The following is a 19,131-nucleotide window of genomic DNA, read 5'->3' as shown; positions in this document are numbered from 1 at the left end:
AAGGATTGGAACCGGCACAGCCACACTTTATGTGGCACCCATTTTCTCTTTTCCTAAAGTCTATGCTTTAAATAACAAGCAGCCTCTCCTCCCCTGAGCGGACAGAAACAGTACACGAAGAAGGAACCCAAACTGCAGGTTAAGAATCATTTGAGACCTCATTTGCACGCAAGTGACACGAAATAGTTCACTGCGATTCTTCATGAAACCTAGACCCTGAGCACATAAATTGAACAATGTTAATTTATTCTCAGTCCTGTGCTAAGAAACAGGTAATCACTTGGCAACATGAGCAGACCAGAATCTGATACTCCCCAATTTAGCCAGTGGAAACGTGGTCTTACAATCATGGTCCAGCCAGGGTAAAACCAGAGAACATTTTCAGTATACTTACAAAAACGTAACTGTCCTTTGCCATAGCACATTTTCTCAGGTATCTTACACATTGAGCAAATGTCTTTTTTGCACAGTGTAGTACGATTAAGAGGGCTTCCAAAAGCCACAAGTGAAAGGCAGATGTAACTGGAACAGGATCAGAAATCCACCACAGATGAGAATGTTGGTCTCTTTCAACGTGGATACAATATATTTTTTTTAAAAGTCTGTCATAATTTGTCCAAGTGGGCTCAAGGACAGAAGCACAAACCAAAATTCCACAAGAGGCTGGAATGTTCATCTCCGCTTAGGCACGGGCGATGGCGTATGTGCTCCGTTTTCTGGGCTAGGTTTGACCAGGAGTAAAGCAGCTTGGATCCGGAAATGTGTCCTAGACTCCATTGAGTAATTCTTGTAATTTTGCCTGAAAAGAAAGACGAGATGTTACAAAAAATAGAACATGCAGAACAGTGAAGATGAGCACTTGTATTAACATTTCTGATACCCTAACCTTATACGAATCTCATGCCTTTTCTTCACAGGGATTAGATACAGGTTGATGACGTACGATTGGTGCCTATATTTACTTTAGGCCCATTGTCTCTATGATAGATTATATTCACATGCAGTACTTTAATTAATAATTTAAGTACACTGTCTAATTGGAGAAAGTGCTCTATTTGGTACGTTCTCCTGACACAGACTACCAGGAACTAGAGCCACACTCAGTACCTGGGTACTCCGAACTTCACTCTTCAACACAACAGCACATCCACCCCCTTTTTCAAGGTATGTAGCATGAAGATATCACATGACTGGCATTAAAATGAGGTAGAAAACACAATGACAATACAAAGGAAGTAACTGATTGCATGTTTTGCCAAGTTAATGTACGTGTAACAAAGACAAAGTTAGGGAGCTGGTTGAGGAGGCGCAGAAGACCAGAGGGCCAGGCAAAGCTATATGATGCTACCCCAGGAGGCAGTATACAAGGGCATCAGAGTCCTTCCACTATTCCAAAGACACAAACATATTGCATGAGCGTCCTTCGCCCACAACCCCAATATCACACAAAGACCAGTTTGCTTACTTTCAACGGAAACCCGACTTCTGGTACCAGGGAACAAAAGGTGAGGTACTCCCGGACAGGGTGTCTGGAATTAAGGACCCTGTGGCATCAGCACGGCCCAGTGGGAGGAACTGACGCCGCGGGGTAAAGGGAGTCAGTGACGCACGCAGAAGTCTGCCGCAGTAAAGGTAAGTGGAGTGGGGGTTGGATAATTGGGAGGGGAAAAGTGATATTTCTGATCACTGCGTTGCACCGTAATTGGCGTCGACATTTTCATCGGCGCAGATACGGGCGGCACAGTGATGATTAGATTCCCACAGAGCATGGAATATCACTCTCCCATTGCAGATGTTCTACATTGCTTTAGGTATATTATGGTGCACTAACAGTTGTGGTTGTCTGGAGATCCACTCCTGCTTACTTCCTTCCTCCATATCCCCTCCTCTCACAAAGGGCCCATCGTATCATTAGTCCTTTATACAAACTAAAAACCTATCTCTCCAGGTGGCAGTTCTGTTGGACAGAGGGTATGTGCGCCGGTGTGTAACCGGAAGTAAGGCGTACCAGTGTCTCTTTTGGAAACTTCTGATCCTCGGCACATGTCTTTGTGTACTATGGAAACCCAGTCTGACACAGGCTTCAATGTGACCAGCCAGCAAATGTATCTGTAACATTCACAGGAAAGAACTTCATACGTCTAAGGGACCTGTAATGTATGTCAAAGCAATATGAACCTAAATAAAATAAATGCCTGGACTTTCTGCCCCTCCCGCCTCCCCTGTGCAGTGCAAGGATTTATGCAAACTTAGTGTGGGGGGGAGTCCTCGCGAGATCCCATCCCTGTGATCTTACGTGACTTGGCGAGCGCGAAGAGGGCGACCCGGCCGAACTCAGCGGGAGGTGAGGAATGCACATCAGCCCCGGCGCTCCTCCTGCTGAGGGAATCAGCTACCATACAGCCTGTCAGACATAGGCACCAACAGCACAGCCTAATTCCAGGGCTGAGGGCAGGCTTCTGAGAGCTCTAGCTGTTGAAGGGGTCAACACCCGTGACATTTAGTATGCAGTGAATCCAACTGCATGAGCTGGAGGGACATGAACAGTGAGTACTGACACCATCCCTGCCCTGGACTAAATACCCCTCTCCACTGTTTCTTTATGCCAGGTGTCTAAATAAACACCCAACTAAACCTCAACAGTGTCCTGTCATTTGTCCAGGCCACCACGCTTAGCAAAACCCTGGAAGTCACAAGCCCCCTCCTTTACAATGCAGCCCCCTCCTTTACAATGGGGTCAGATTGTACGGTCAAAATGGCGGCCACAGGTGATGCACTACTAGCCAGCAGCCTAGCACTGCTATATTTTAGAATCGCAGTGTTCCATCCCTGGGCGCAGTGCTCTGTGCCAAGTGTGCACAGCCAGATCTATTAAGCTAATGCTTCTAGTTTATTCCTCTGGCAAAACCAGGTTGCTTAATTGCGCACAGCTATGCTAATCTAGCAATGTGGTTGAGGATCTGAACCAGCTGCAAAGATAACTATTGCAGCATTCTGTAGAGATGAAAAGAACACATGCCAACCAGAGCACAGGTGCAGCACGGCGCAGAAAAAGTTACATGTTTGAACTTTGACCCTAAAATATTTTAATGTTGTATTTCAAGCACATATAAAGTGCTGTGCTATTCGCTTATTTTCGCAGTAGACTACAGAAAGTAGTCTGTTCCACTGCACCACTGCTGTGTAGGATTCTGTGTTAGGCAGGACGGCCTTTGCGGTCAACAATGGTCAGCTTGTGCCCGCAGAGAGAACGTAGGATGGTCCAGTGCACAGCAGGGAATGGGCTCGCTTTACTATTGTGCTAAGCTTAGACAAACTGAACAATGCGACGAGGCACGGTCATGCACACATCAGCAAAGCGCGTACAAAGAAACTCTATTCGGCCACCGCTTGCAGCGCGTCAGCAGTCGCAGACAGCAGTGGGACCAAGCAAATGGGCACCTAGGAGGGAGCGTCGCTCGTTTCACTGAAGTGCACGCGGCACAGATTGGCACTCTCGCTGACGTGCAAAATGGACGTTCTCGTGACGCATTCTTGCGCTGCAGAGAAGTTAGGCCATGGGGAATTCTACCCAAAGATGCATGGGGGCAAGGGAATTGGAAATGGGAAAATGCCATAATTTAAAAAACACAACAACAACAAAAAACCCTTTGAACAGTTCTTCGTGGGAGAGTGACGCAGGTTCGTGGGAACTAGACTTATCGTTGTTGCGGCTCAAGTCACCCTTTTACTGTGTTCTTGCCCATGTTTGCTGCTTTAGGCAGTTTTAAACTGTTTTTTTAAAAACATGTGTATGGTCTTTACTATTCGTTTGACCTTTTATCATGCAATGTTTGTTTATCTCGCCCGTTTGCCTATGGGCCTAGGGCGCTTTATAAATGTTCAAATAAATAAATACACTGAATTAGATGGATTTTCAGAAATTTCTCCGGCAGAGGTGGTCACCCTCCTCCAGTGCTATTTTGCAACAAAAAATCTGCCCATCTCGTAATGTCCCCCAAAGTCGTTTGGTCAGTCCTGTGGCCCAGATAAGTGGGGGCTCACTTGCACGGCGCGGTCGGTCTGCATGGGGTGTTTCTTATGCCTATGGGCCAGGCCACGTTTGGGACTTTGTCAGGAAGGGGCGCTGCAGCACGTGGGAGATTGAGGTTTTCAGCTCCCAAGGAGGTGACTCTGCTTTTGCCTCTTCTTAGCTAATGGGACAGGGTATACAAATAAGTTGAGTGAGGAAGGTTTCCTGGCCGGCAAACCGTTTGCCGCCTGCCTATTCCTCCCCAGGGAGGAGGGCACGGCCCGGGCCAACTCACTGTTACCCATTGCATCAGTCTCCAAAGGATTAAAGGAGTTGCCGGCACATCTAGGATGCAAAGGGTCACCAACAGCTGGGACACATCACAGCAGCATGTGCATGAACCCACGGAGGTAACTCACTCAGTACATTCACAGTATCTATTCTGTGGGTTTACCTTTTAAAAGATAGGTGAAAAATAAGGGTGATATACGAAAAATGCAATTCTGGATGGGGAAAAAGTAGTACAATCTAAAAGCATAACTCAACGTCTTACACTTCTACCATTCCGGCGGCCTTTCTGATCTACAATTGATGGATGACTCTGCTCCGGGCAGCCTCCCATGCCACCATTTTTTTTAGCCCCTCTTACTAATTACCCGAGGGGACCAGCCAGTTTCAAACCAGCCTTGATCCTGCTTCAATGTGTGGTATGTACGGTGACAGTGCTAGTGGTTATGATTAATTTAAAATCTTCTATCCATCACTTGTTAGTTCTAGTAGAAAGCAAACTGCCATTGAAAAAATAAGGTCTGACTAGTTAGTGCATCGGCCAGAGGCACGTGCCTGTGATGTCACTTCCCATGACATCACCCGTGTCAAAGATAGCGCCATACGTTTGTGATATGATGGCATAACGAACACATTTTAAGGCAGTGTGGTGATTATGACCATACAAGCTTTTATGCTCATCGATTTTCCACTAGGTTTAAATGACTATGCGTGTACACGTAAATATAAATATCACGTTGGTGCATTCTGCGAGCTCCCAGCAGCCTCGCCTGCGGGCTCCGGCAGCCCTTCCACGCGCGCGCGTGCTTTGTGCTCTTGAGAATGCGATGACGTCAGGGGCTATCACGAGCTTCTGTGCGGTATTTAGGTCGACACCCCGGAAAGGCTGGTTTTTAATCGGGGTGGGTAATCAATCAGCTGCTGCTGCAGGGTGATGGGTTGACGGAAAGGTCATTCCACAGCTGGCTCTCCCCATCCAGCGGCTTCCGGGCAGCAGGCCACAGACACTGCCACGCAAATAGGTACGTCGACAGGTCGCCTGCGACATCCCGCCGACGTTCACCGGGTGTCTTGGATGCCTAAATTAATCATGACAGCAGGGCGCGTCTAGTGGGCATGCGCAATCACCCCTGAGGTTAAGCAGGAAATGACTGCAGCAGCTTATAGCGCTTTCAAACCTATTAGTGCGGTAGTTTTCAAACTGTGCGGCTAGCGAGCCCTTCCAGGGGGCCTGAAGGATGTTTAGGGGGGCGCAAACACTTAAAAAAGGGATTACAGTGACTGCTTTTAATAGAAAATATGAACAGTTACATATTGTGGGGTGGGGAGGCCCAGAAACAATATTTGTACTCGAGGGTGGCCACTGTATTAGTAGAGTATTATTAGGGAGTAGAACACATTGCCCACTGTGGACCAACCCCGAAAAGGTGCGATTTCAAACCCTTATATGTCCTTTATCATTTACAGTCGGGTCTCAAATCCATGGCTGAACCCGTCCCCTACAGGAGATCATTTATAAAACTATAGGTGTTACACCCCACCACAGATGATACGTGTGCAAAGACAGTCCGGTTGCTCACAGTGTCCCAGAGGTGTTTCATCGCCAAACCCATCTCCTTGCATACAGTACGTGCAAGGACAGCCCCCATTAGAACCTGTGTCAAACTGTGACTTATGGCATGGACCAATGATATGATATCATTGGTTATTTATAATGCGCTTAATACCCAGAGGTTCCTAATCATGGACCCGGGGATCAAACCTATGTTGCTCTGTGTCATCTTGCTTCCAAGGCAAACATGTTTCTCCCGAGCTATGCTCCCAATGTCTGCACCAATTTCATACCCCTAGGTGTCTCATCCAATCAAAGATACTATACATGCAAGGGCTACGGCTGTAGAAGGCATTGCTTACTCGGGCTCTAAGAAACAATTACCTTCTAAACTCATCCCGCCGCAGGCACTATGTGTACAAGAGCAGCCAGGAGTAGACTCTGTTCTTACCGTAGCCCCCAAAACGGATGATTTTCCAAAACATTTACGTCTTATCCATTTACAGATACTCTGGGTGCAACAGCAGCTGGGATTAGACTCCAGTGTTCACCCTGGCCCCTCAAATAGATCACCTTCCATTGCAGAAATGGCTCATCCTGTTACAGATGCCTTAGGGGAAAGGAGAGGCGGTGGCAACGTCCATTGCTCCTCCTGACTTTTCAGAAAGTCTCTAATTTCACCACATAAGAGTAAATCTACATCATAAAACACAGTGTAGTATTGGACTTGAGCTACAGAAAAAGCAGATCGAACTCAAGCATGAAACCTGCTTGGATTGTGACCTATGCACTCGGAAAAAGGAAGCAACTACTAGGATAAGCCCCCCTGTAAAGATGATAATGATTGCATCCTTCTTAAACCGTAAACTAGCGAGGCCTTTAGTGTACTATATCTAAGGCTAATCCACGACTCACTGATGCTCTCATTGAATTAGGGGTCTTAACACACACCCTGGCCACCATTGAAACCTCTCTCGACTGTGCACGGAAACACCTAGAACTCCCTAAACGTCAACAGACTGCAGAGAATCTTCACATGGGCTCCATCGTTGTTCAATAACACCATCCATTTAATAAATTCTATAATGTCACTAATGGTAAAATGGAAGTTATGTTTATTTAGAAACATTGTTAGGGGTCAATCGAGTTCCACTGCCTTAGTTAAGACAGTTAATAAAGGCTCACCAAGTGAGGCTGGTCTCAGGATGGAAAGCAAAATGCCTCAATTGGTTAAATCCTGCTGGTAGATCACTTGAAACATTAAATTTGAGGCCGGATAATGCTAAAAGCTAATTCTGGAGATTTGATTGGTGCATCAAAATTAAAATGCCAGAAATATAGAATCTTCCAGAATTATCTTTATGAAGCCAGAGCATTGAATTCCTTTCCAAAGTAATTACAGTGTTTTCCTTGCGACAAAATCAGAAGATTCTTTCTAAAACGTTGTCTAAACCTCTGGTTAACAAGGGAGATAAGTGGAACGAGACTGAAAGGAACTGCGGAATCGAAGGCCTGTTGTTTCTGTGCAATTGAGAAGGAAACATTAAGATGCTTCTCACAACCTGCTCGAAATTGAACGTTACAACGCAATTATATCTGAAACATTTTTTGGAGAATTTCAATGAAGTATCAGAAGAAAAGGCCTGGGTGATGATTTTTAGTGGGGAATGTTCTCATTGGTTTCTACGTCTATTAGTATTTTAGAAGAAATTGAGATAGGGAGCTAGTAAATTAAAGCAACTGATGAATTTTATGAGCAACTAGTGTTGCAATTGGGTTTTAGGAGGTGGGCGACACTTTTAGCTTATGCTAGGATTAAATGTGGTATTTTAGGTTATTTTAGCCTATTGAACTCACACATATTTTAAAAAGATGCGAAGTTAAATGTGTAATTGTATATTAATCATGTTGACAGGTGGAATAATTCACCCAAAACAATAATACAAAAAAAAGAATGTCACTAAGACTTGAGATGTGTTTTATATATTGATGCTCCTCGTTTGCATTTTAGGAAAGCACAGCTGCTTCCAGGCCATTCTTTGTTTGCTGGGTTGTTTTGATTGTTTACAAAACATCCGTCTGCATGTCTTTCTCAAGAGAAGCACTCCACCGCCTCTTATCTGTATAGACTTGAAATCCCACACCCAACCTGATCACCCAATCATCTTTGCTTTTTGCTATTCTCCAATACCATTTTTATGTGCGTTTGAAAATTCATTCTGCAGAGCCTAAACATTGACTAGCTGCTGGTCTCAGGCTTGTATCAGACACAATTCTTAATTAGTACCCCGGCGAGAGACAATCAGAATGCAACAAGCATTCTGATTGGCTCTCGCCAGGTCCCTACCCGGCCGGGAATCCCTCCGTCGGGATTCCACGGCCTTTGTCCCCGGCGGGGGGGCGTGGCAGCCCCTCAGCCAATGAGGAGGCTCGAAGCGGGGCCATCCCTGCTCTGAGCATCCCCGTGGCTGAGAGGCTGCCTTCGCCCCCCGCCGGGGACTCAGGTAAGTGTTTTTTCATTTTTTATTTTTCCCTTCCCTTCCCTCCCACCCGCCCCCCAACTTACCTTCTTGATCCTGCGTCCCCGGCGGGGGACGAGGGAAGCCTCCAGCCGTGTGGAGACTCGGAGCGGGGCCATCCCCGCTCTGTGCCTCCACACGGCTGGGGGCTTCCCTCCTCCCCCGCCGGGGACGTAGGTACTTTTTTTTTTTTTTTCCTTTTTCCCCCGTCACACTCCCGCCCTCCCAACCCCACTTACCTTTTTTTTAATCCATTTGCGGGAGCGGACGCGCTGGGAACACTTGTGTTCCCAGCGCGTTGAAACGTCGCAGCGTTTCTGGACAGAAAAAAATTGCTTTTAGTACCCCCGTCACGCACATTTTGCAGGCCGGGATACTAATAGCAATAGAACCCTTGCAGCGGGGGCATTACCGACTCAGGCTTCGCTCGGGTCCTTAACTATGGGCCCCGGGGCATTACCTGAGTCGGTAATGCCCCGCCGCTCGGGTTCTATTGCTTAAATAGTTCCAAAAGGTCACCCTCTTCCATTTTGATACATCATCAAACTAGCTTTGCAAGTGGTCCAATGACATTATTTCTTCCATGATTGATGGACTGAACATGTTTTCCCTGATCAAGAATACAACAACCATACACGTTTCATCTGCTTTGGGCATAAGTGGGGTTTAATGGACACCCTTGAAATGGGGATGCTCTTACAATTTTCGGCCAATACCATACATTCTAGGATGGGTTAAAACATGGGTGAAAGAAATGCCTTGTGCAATGAATGGTGAGTGTAGAAAGACCATTTAGAAGCCAATTAATGTGAAATGCTTTTGTGGTTGTTCTATCAGTAAAATCTGTTGGTTTTGGACAGATAAAAAGATCTATAAAATAGTGATGCCCTATAAGACAAAGACTAATCTCATACGAAGAAAGAAATGCAAGCATTTCATTCAATGGCTGGATAACCATTGTGCTTCCATCTGTGGCTTTGAACTGGAGCTGAATTTCTAGGGGTGCCTACTAGGTAGCGCTGTGAAATGTGTGGCCTGTGTTCAGAGAAATAGCAAGGGTGTGCGGGCGCGCTCCTGAAAGTGAAATATGGTGACCAGAGCACTCGGAACCGTTGAGTTCCAGGGTGCTATATGCGAAGAGGGCATGCCGTCAGCATGCATGTGATGGAAGAGTTGGTAGTAAGTTTCATCATCAGAGTTGATAGACGTCCATGAAACATACTCTTTACATGTGATGTCAAGCTACATTTGGAGACTAAAGGTAAATCGCTTACTGCGTTGGCCATTTTCTTTTGTTAATTCATAAGACCTGTATAACAACTGGGTACACATGGTTTATATATATTTTTTTTATAAATCTCATACTTTGATTCTTTGGTTTGACAAAGAGCAGTGGTTTTGAAAAGTAAAGGAATTAAGGGCCTAACAGTTGATGCATTTCTGTTTGCTGTCGTAACTGTGTGGGGTTTGGGTAGTGCGACTCTACCAAAGGCCCTCTGACTATGCACTTGATGTAGGCCCAGACTTCGGTCAATGATGGCGTTGCATATACTCATGCAAGGCCACTGTTCAGAAACATTATTCTACAAATGTTTATTTGTTCTCTTAATACAATTTTGCTAATTGCTTGTTCTTTGAAGTACTGAACAATGGCAATGAAAACTCAAACTTTTCTTGCAATTGCCCTGCGCTCAATTATTACAAAGGAACATCGCTCACTGTTGCAGGCCATCAGGTGGGCAAACATTGCAATATGAAAAAAAGTCATCTTTCGTTGTAAACTAGTGAAATGCAGTAATCAAGCAAAACTGTTGTACTGCGAAGTCCAGAATGCAAGTGTTGACACTGCGTAACCTCAATGATCAGGATGCAACTGACGATGAACATGAAAACAATTCTATCAAAATACTTCTAAACCAGGGTGTTTTGGAGTCTAAGACCTGAAGGAAACTGACATGAGTGAGGTCATCATCCAATTATTCACGTTTAATATTATGGAGAAACTACCTCAAGGAGAAATTGGCTGCCTAAGAACTCCAGAGCTGGATTGCGGCACAAAAGGTCTGATGTTTATAAATCTGCAGTCCTAATTCTTCTCAACCTAGCTGCCATTTTCAACACCATCCATCACAGAATCCTCCTAGAATGGCTTCAATCCGTTATCTGGATTTTCGGGGAACTGCCTTTCCTGACTCAAATCTTACATCTCCAATCACTCCAAACAAATTAAGATTGGCCCTTCATAGCTCTTAGATTAATAATAATAATAATAATAATAATAATAATACAGTTTATTGTATATACATGTAACAAAAGCTTTGTATAACATTTCATACAACACATTTTAAAATTCATTCAATATGTGAACTAGACAAGTTAAAACATATGATTTTCGTTCAGCTTTTAAATATTTAACTCATTTAACACAAGCCTGTCATACGAGACATTTAAAATTCTCTACGAGATGCATTTGATATCTAACAGTGAAGTATATTAAACCGATATCATCGCCCTGTAAGAATTCCAACCATAATCGTGGGATATCTTGCACCTTTACAGCATTATTGTGTTTCAGCACATAATATAAACAGGGTGCTGGTGACACCCAACTAAACTAGTATTATGTGCTTCTCAATGATGCCTGACCTGCTCTGGTGAACCCTTGGCCATCGTTGCAGCTCTCGCTGCCTGCATGAAAGCCACCCAGGTCCGGCTGAAACACCAAAAACCTTCTGTGAACAGTGGCATAAATTACACTCTGTTTCTTGGCACCTGCCACTCCTCTTTTCCTTTCAGCGCAAGAGCTGCTTTCGCTCCCTGCCCAACCCTGCTAAGTCTATGTACAATCTCTGATTACAGTAAGATGGCAAGCTCTCACTCCATGATAAAGAACTTTTATGCAACTACTGTCTCAAACTGGCTTATAACATTCCTCCTCATCTTCCCACTGCGCCTCACACATTAGTTCCATCACGACCCTCAGGCTTGATTCTTTGATTGCTAAGCATCAAGCCACTCAGAAAAAAGCGATCAGAACAGTCCTCGACATCAGAGCCTGCGATCCCACCACCCAATTACTGACAGGATTCCAGTGGCTACTGGTCACGGCTCCTAAGGCCGTTAAAATACTCTGCCTCATGCACACAGCTTTACATTGCAATGTTTCCACTTAATTGCAGCGCTGTATGAAGATTCACCTACTAGCTAAAACATTCATCCTCCAACTCTATGACACTCGCCACCCCAAACAAATGAAACCAATGCACAGCAAGTTGTTGCCACACTATGCAGGTGTTGAGGCATTGGAACGCTCTTCCTTCATCTCTTTCACAAAGAAGCATATTCTATTTTCATAAGCAACTCCAAGACTCAACTGCTCTACCTCGTCTTCTGAACCTCCACCAGCACCTCACCATCACACCTCTCCTACCCTCCCCTACTCGTCTTGCCTCTTCTCACCTCTCGTACCCTTGTCTTCTGTGCTCTGAAGCAACGTTCTGTCTTGCTTGAGAGAAGTACAAGTGATCAATACATAGAAATCAATATATGTCATTTAACCTTAATTGATCGTTTCTAATATGCGCATGGAAACCATTTTTGCCCCTTCGACCATACTTATTTTGGAATTTACAGTCGTATTCTATTTCAGATCTTGAACCAAAACTACGCCATTGAGGCAGATAAGGTCCAAGAAGCACATCAAGTTTACCATTTTCCTGCCTGCTGTAATAGTGCATGCCCTGCAGGATTTTTGACTTTCATCTTACCTTCTGTTTGGGATCCACATTGGTGCAAGATGATTGCAAATTTGGGGATTGTGTTCGTCTGCTCATTCTGCTGAAAGACTATTCAATGTTCATATCAATCCCTAGAGATCACTGAAATTGAGTGAAGAGCTCCCTCCTTTCCTGTCACTCTCTGGCTGGCCTCTCTTGGCCCTCTTCCTGCTCCCACCTGTGAAGCTAAAAACCTCCAGGTCATCTTCGACTCCACACTCTCCTTCTCTCCTCACATCTCTGACATCTTTAAGAAGTCACACTACCAGCTGCACCTCCTCAGAGGTATTCTTCCTTTCCTCTCCTTCCCCTAGATGCTCACTGTCTCCAGAGCTCTGGTTCTCTACTGCAATAGCCTTTTTCTAAATCTGCCTGCCTCTACTCTCCGCCCTCTGCAACACATCCAAAACAGGACTGCGAGACTTGTCCTTGGCCTCAAGCCCAGGGATCGTATCTCTCCAGGACTGAAATCTCTGCACTGGCTCCTAGTGGCTGCGTGGATTAAGTTCAAAACCCTCTGCATTGTCCACAAGGCCTTCTGCGGCCTCAATACCTTCAACTCTCTTCCTAAATATCTTCCTTCTCGAGCTCTTCGCTCATCCGCCTCCAACGTCCTCAGGGTCAGTCGCTTCTCCAAGCAACAAGTTGGTGGTAGATCTCTTTCTTCGGCTGGGGCCTCCCTCTGGAACAGCCTCCCTGCCTCTCTGAACTCCTGGCTGAAACTGAAACTGCACTGGTCACCTGGCTACGCTCTGTTCTCGGGACCAGGTCCTCTCTCCACCAGTTGCACACCCGCTCTCCCCCCCTCGAAATCCTTGAACTCTGGGGCTGTCTCTGCATCCCTACAGCCTCCAATCAGCACTTGACACCTGATGTCTGCACTTACCCATGCAACTGCCACCAGCTGGCCGCACTTATTTATTGTTCTTATTTATTGTTTTTATTTATTTACTGTTTATCCTATGTACTGCACTTCCCCTCCCCCTTTCCCCTCAAACTTCCCCCTCCACCCTCCACTGCACCTGCGCAATCTCAATGTCACCTGGCCTAGTAAGATCGTTTCTCTGTCTTCCTACTGTTCCCCTCCCTTGCCTCATCGCTCCTTGAAACACTTGTGTATAGGCGCGTTATAAATGCCATATCATATCTATGGAAAGTCTGACTTGTGGCTTCTTTCCCACTTTTTATACAAAGGATACGTATCTAAAGTTAATCTGTTTTGTAGTGGGCACTGCACACATCCCTTCCAACCACTAACATTGCCCAATGCACCTGTCATCACTCTTTACTTCCTGGAATATATCTGGGCCTTTTCTCCTCAATTAGGATTATAGCTCCATATTTAAAGATCACTTCCACTGCTTGGCACCTAAATAAGATTTACATAACTGATGGGGTTCTCTGTCTCTGCCTTATCTCCTCCTTTACTGTCTCCACCAGGTTACCCACGCTATGTTTGTAACAGTCCCATCGACCCAAAAATAAGTGTACTGCTCTAGAGCTAGAAACATTCCATTGCAATCCATTGATTCTTTATTTTCTACCAGTGAACCATTAAAGCAGGGGCTGCAACCTTTGGTTCTCAATAAGTTTTGGACAGAAACACCCATCAGCGCCAACCACCAGACACTTAATGAGTGATCATGATGGTTGCAGTACAACACATATGAAGATACACAGGTTGCAGACCCCTACAGTAAGGATTCTGTCTCAACAGGAAGCATGGTAGTCTTTTTTAGAAAGGCAATACTTCTTCCTTCTGCTGTATGGACCTATTGTGTCCGACAGTGAAACAAATTCACTACAGATGTTTTACAATGCTTGCCAATCCTGCTACCCAGTGAGGAGCCCCACCAAAACCCAATACTTTGTGACAGATAGGGATCTAAAAAGGGTCAATTTTAACAAGCTATCTTTCTCTTGCACTAAATTTACTATCCACCGATCAAGAGGTCATTTGAGCCTGGGCACGTTAATGGAGTTTGCCTCCTGCATCACTTGCCCAGTGACTGCAAATGCTTTGACGACTGCTTACCCGGTACTAAGAATCCCATAGAAACAGAACTCCAATTTAGCCATCAAACATGATAACAGAACACTTCAGAAGGCACAGTGCAGGCTGTAAGGCTTTAACGTCAATCCGTTTCCTACTTTTCTTGTAATTAGGATGCACATTGAATTCTTTCATGTTTTCCGTTACTGCATGTTCCACAATACCCAATGCAGGGATAGCTCTTTCACACCTGTTAAAGCAAAGCTGGGGTTCATATTAGATTAGGCTCCATTGTGCATAACTATGTGCATCCCAATCAGGCGTAACTCGCCTCCTTCCCGTACCTCAAACCAGCAAGCAGTGTGGTCCACACATCTGCAGTTCTGCCCCTTTAGAAATAAGACTCCTATGGGACTCGACGTTGGAATGCATACTCAACAACAAACTGTTGACCATAAGAATTATCCTTGGTTACATCCTTGATTTAATAAAAACATGATTTCTGCTGGAGGAGGCACTACTGTCCCCATGGCGAGGGGCGTGCCACCCGTGCCTCCAGTGAAGAGAATGGAACAACTGCCAATGGGCTGCTGGGAAGTGGGTTCTCAAATAAAGATGGAAAATGTATTCCACAAATAAGGAGTAGATGCTGGAAAGGCCAGATCAGAGAGCTCCACTTTCAAGAATTTAAAAATATAGGCAGCGTTCACTCATAATTGTTTGTGTGGTGACTAAGGTGCAAAGGTTATCATGTTGAGCCACCTTGGGATTGGGAGAAGGGTGGCCCATCAGTTTTAAATTGCTGAAAGCTCCTCTTGCTCAACATCTGAAGTCCTATATTGGTGAGGGGGGACAAGGTGTCTGACACTCCTGGATCATACAGACCTCAGGGATGTTCAGATCCACTGGGCATGAGGGGATTCTGGGACACCGCTGGGACCATCACACATTAAACTGTGGGTTTGGCGAATCCAATATGCTTGCTGGCACTACATAGCCTGACATATTATCTAGGTACTTTTGGCAGCCCTGGGATGGCAAGCTGATAGTAGCGGACATCATCATAGGGATGAGGCCAGCACGGTGTCCCTTGTCTCTACTTCTTGCATAATCGCAGGAAATCCCGGTGTGGATTTTCATCAGTGAGTTTGATGGACAACCCTGGACAAATATGTATGCAATGAATATAAATACGACCACATCACTTTTTCTAGAATAGCGCTCTTAGAACATGATATGCTATAAGAGATATTGCCGGTGAGATCACATAACCAATATCTCTGCATTATGTACCACTGTCTGCACTTCATACGTGTTGTAGGACTTTCAGGAACGAGGGGTGCTCGCCTGAGGTAGTTATTTCAATAGTAGGAGGAGGTTGGAAGATTAACACTGGGGTACATTAGGAAAATGATGGTGGTTCTTACTTTGCCCACTCCAGCAACTTTGCTGCCTCTTCTTTCCGGTCATATTCCAGGTACAGGAGAGCCAGTTCCAGCAAGGCGTTCGGAATCAAGTAGTGATCATACTTTATCTTCTTCTCGCTGCAGGGCAGAGATGGAAAATAAGTCAAATTTTTTCTCATATTTCGACCCATTACAGTATTTAGGCACACCATTTGACAACTTTGCTAGTTCAGGGGAAGTGCAATAGTGAACAGCAAACGTCTAGTGCAAGATAAGAAATCCATTATTATCAGCACAAACATGTTCCAAACCACCTAGGAAATCAGTCTTAAAAGTCATGGACCATGTGGAATCATCCTAGATCTACTGGGCCTGAAATAAGCACTGCAAGGTATGATACCCTGGTTCCTACGTTTATTTTTAGAGCTTTTTAATTATGAGATTATGTAAGATCTGCCTGGGTTGCTTTGTTGCTCTGCCATTTATATATATGAGACACTGCTGAATCAATCTACAAGAATCACCATCTCGGAGAGAAGCGAAACCCCTGTGAGACCCCTCAGCATGTACCTGTGAAGATACTTAAGGTGCGACTGGCAACAAACAGAAGTAGAAACGCAGTCCTTATGCCCATACAGCACTAAAGATGGAAAAACAGGGGCGAGAGATGAAAATATGACTATTGACACACACTCAACCTGAAGCCTAATCACCAACCTGGAGTACACACCAGACCTTAGCAGACCCAGGCACTATGAGCCAAAGTCCCCACCAGCAGCCCAGCCAACTCCTTATGGCAACTCACCTAAGTCACACCATTCATAACTAAACACTGCTCTCATGCCAACTTCCACTTGAGCTAGGAAGAGGATTACACACCTCAGAATAGCATCTTAAAGTAGGTATCCTGCACACACCCAATGCCCATCAGGAACATCTTCACTGCCAATCAATCTGGAAAAACACCCTCTAGAGCCAATGATCAAATGGGAAGCAACCAACAGGTGCAGGATATCCTCATCAGCATGCTCCACAGCCATACACAGTGCTGCACCGAAACACGCTGCCCGCCACAATCCAGGCCAGAGCTCTTCAAACCTCAGCTTAACTTCACTTACTTGCTAAAGGGGGAGTTCCCCCTGACATCCCTCCCATTCTCCCTACCTGGCCCCACCACCGCCAGTGATGCTTAATAATGTCATCTTGCATATTTATATAATACTCCTATTTAGTTTGTAAGTCACCTATTGTATACATATTTATGTCTTTTGTGTTTGGTTTGTTTTGTCCCTGATCTATGTGCCACTTTTGTTACACCCGCATTCACTGGATCGCTATTGTCTTGTGCTACCCTGCATGCACCTTTCAGGGGGTGTCTGTGCCTCCTTCAAATGTGTTTTTGTAAGTCATTTCTGATCGAAATTGAGTTACGTGTTCTTCCAATAATTACGATGCAAGGGCACATTCGGGGGCACACTCATACAGATGTGGATTGAGGTGCTGAGGAGACCCTCATTAAGTCCAAAATGGAATCCATTCACAAAAAAGGTGACTTACTAGAATCTGTTCAGAGCCTAAGTAGGTAGAACGGCTATTTCTGCAATTACTTATGGTCCGTTCAAACAAAGTTAAGCCCAAAAACAAAATGTATGGGTATAGGACTTTTTAAAACGTGTTAGTACACAAATGACCAACATCAGTATTTTACCAATAACAAGGTAAAAAGCCTACAACATAGTGCAGAAAAAAAGTAATGCTGCCACCCTCCTTTTTCCCAGTCCACTTTCTGTGTGAGAAAACTCACCCAGGAACATAGTGGTGTGCTCACCGAGTACCACTGTCCTGGTAGTCATTTGGACTACCAAGGGCAGCACACTAAAAAGGTATGTTCCCTGCAGGGGAACGTCAGTAGAAAGCCCTCTGACAAGAAAAAAATCAAATGTAAAAACCAATAAAGCCAGCACGATCTTTAGGGGATTCACAGAGTTAGCGAAAATGCAACAGTGATATAGCAGAGGTCTGGGTCCACGCGCTGTCCCACATTAATCAAGACTTCCCTGAAGAGAAGTACAGTGACAGGGAGGGGAGATCATAGTTTATGCATTCACCTGAAACCCACCCCAAAACCTAGAGGGTCCCCTGTATGGCAGAAATTCAACTTTCAGTGCCATACCTGTAGTGTAACCAGGCTCACCCATGGCTCTTAGAAGCCCTTTTGGACTTCCTCGACCACCTGTGGATCACTACCGGGCCTCCCAATCAATGTGTGTGTCAAGAGGACAATTAAGTAGCTGATGATCAGATTCCTCCTGAACTGGGTTGCAGCTAAATGAATCTTTGGCCACTATGGAATTGGAGGGCAGAGCCTGGATTCAGCACTCACTGGACCCCCTCTTAACATTCCTTGCTCACAGACGAGCCGGATAAGCAGAGAATTTGTGGAGAAGAAGACAGATATCGGGCGATGGACCCTGTGATGCTGGAAATGCATCGGAGGGACAGGGCCTCTGTATCCTTGTCCTTTACTGCTTTTTATCGTGTGTTCTGTCGTGTTTTCCGTGCAGGAGTTCATGTGGGACTCCTGGCGGTGCAGCTCTCTCTCTTGGTTTGGTGAACAGACCCATGGGATACCCTTATGGCACCCATGGGTAGGAGTGCAACCCTGTGCCCCTAGTGTATGTTTTTGGGCACCTGTGTGAGACTCACAGAGCAGGGTACAGGCTGGTGGCAACTACGTGCTGAATTGACTGGTGCCCTGAGCGTCCTCCATTTTGGGATGCCCAGGCCCTGTCATTGGAATCGGTAGATTCCTGGTGTAGACAAAATGGCCCCCGTGGCCTCTTGCCTTCCATCGCCTGTTACCTGGATCTTCCCGAAGTCCCGGGAAGCCCTGACTCTGTCCCTTCCCCCTGACTGGCTGTTGGGTGGAAGTTCCATATATGGTAGTGTGGGGAAGTGCCGACCAGACTGGCTGGAGCCTTCCCAAGGACTGTATGTTGTGGGTACGCCTGTGGGTGGGACCTGGGTGAATGGAGTGTGTGACGAATACGCATTCTATGTGTCTAGTATCTGGTGGTTGACACAATGACTGAGACAGCCCTGCCCGAAACCGGTATGAATGCAGTGTGAAGTGTTGAATGGCTTGGTACTTGTCCCAATACACATAACTTGTTGTGAGTGTCTGGAGAGAAGTGAATGGCCTGAATGCACCATGTGCCTGACTGGCTGCCTGCCGGCCTGAATGCCCTTAGTTGTGATTGGATGCTTGAGTATGATCCAGCGGAATGAATGGGAGATCAACAGTATATCTGGGGACCTCTCACTGCTAGGAATCGTGTTCAGAAGCTGAAGTCCACTACGACAAGTAACTGGAGTGGAGCTTGACCTTGAAGCCCTGCTGGACGAGAAGAATTGCTGTTGCTCTCCTTCACAATCTGAAAGCTGCTGTGTCTCCAAGGACTGACCCAGGGAGGACCTGGTAAGGCATCCTCTTCCCGAGCTACGAGGACAATCGTGCACCAGCAGATCTTTGCCAAAGCTCCCTGGTAGACAGACCTTCGAAAGGCTGCCGACCGGAGACGGGGA

At 45.6% G+C, this 19,131-nt stretch overlaps 1 protein-coding gene across 2 annotated transcripts in view; it reads right to left on the bottom strand.

The window, feature by feature from the left end:
• Window positions 1-225: 225 nt before the first annotated feature.
• TTC39A (tetratricopeptide repeat domain 39A) overlaps window positions 226-19,131 on the bottom strand; it is a 1,012,086-nt gene continuing 993,180 nt past the window's right edge. The window contains exons 17-18 of one of the 2 annotated variants that reach the window (XM_069642216.1): window positions 15,568-15,684; window positions 226-799 (exon numbers count right to left, since the gene is read on the bottom strand). In XM_069642216.1, the coding sequence (XP_069498317.1) occupies window positions 673-799; window positions 15,568-15,684 (244 nt within the window). In that variant the 3' untranslated portion in view covers window positions 226-672. The remainder of the gene's footprint in view (window positions 800-15,567; window positions 15,685-19,131) is intronic. The other variant, XM_069642215.1, reaches the window with a different exon arrangement.

The sequence above is a fragment of the Ambystoma mexicanum genome, chromosome 1q (assembly GCF_040938575.1).
Source record: "Ambystoma mexicanum isolate Mex_15411 chromosome 1q, UKY_AmexF1_1, whole genome shotgun sequence".
In the NCBI taxonomy this organism is placed as follows: Eukaryota; Metazoa; Chordata; class Amphibia; order Caudata; family Ambystomatidae; genus Ambystoma; species Ambystoma mexicanum.
Note: the sequence above shows the minus strand (reverse complement) of the source record. Positions and strands in the feature narration are given on the sequence as shown.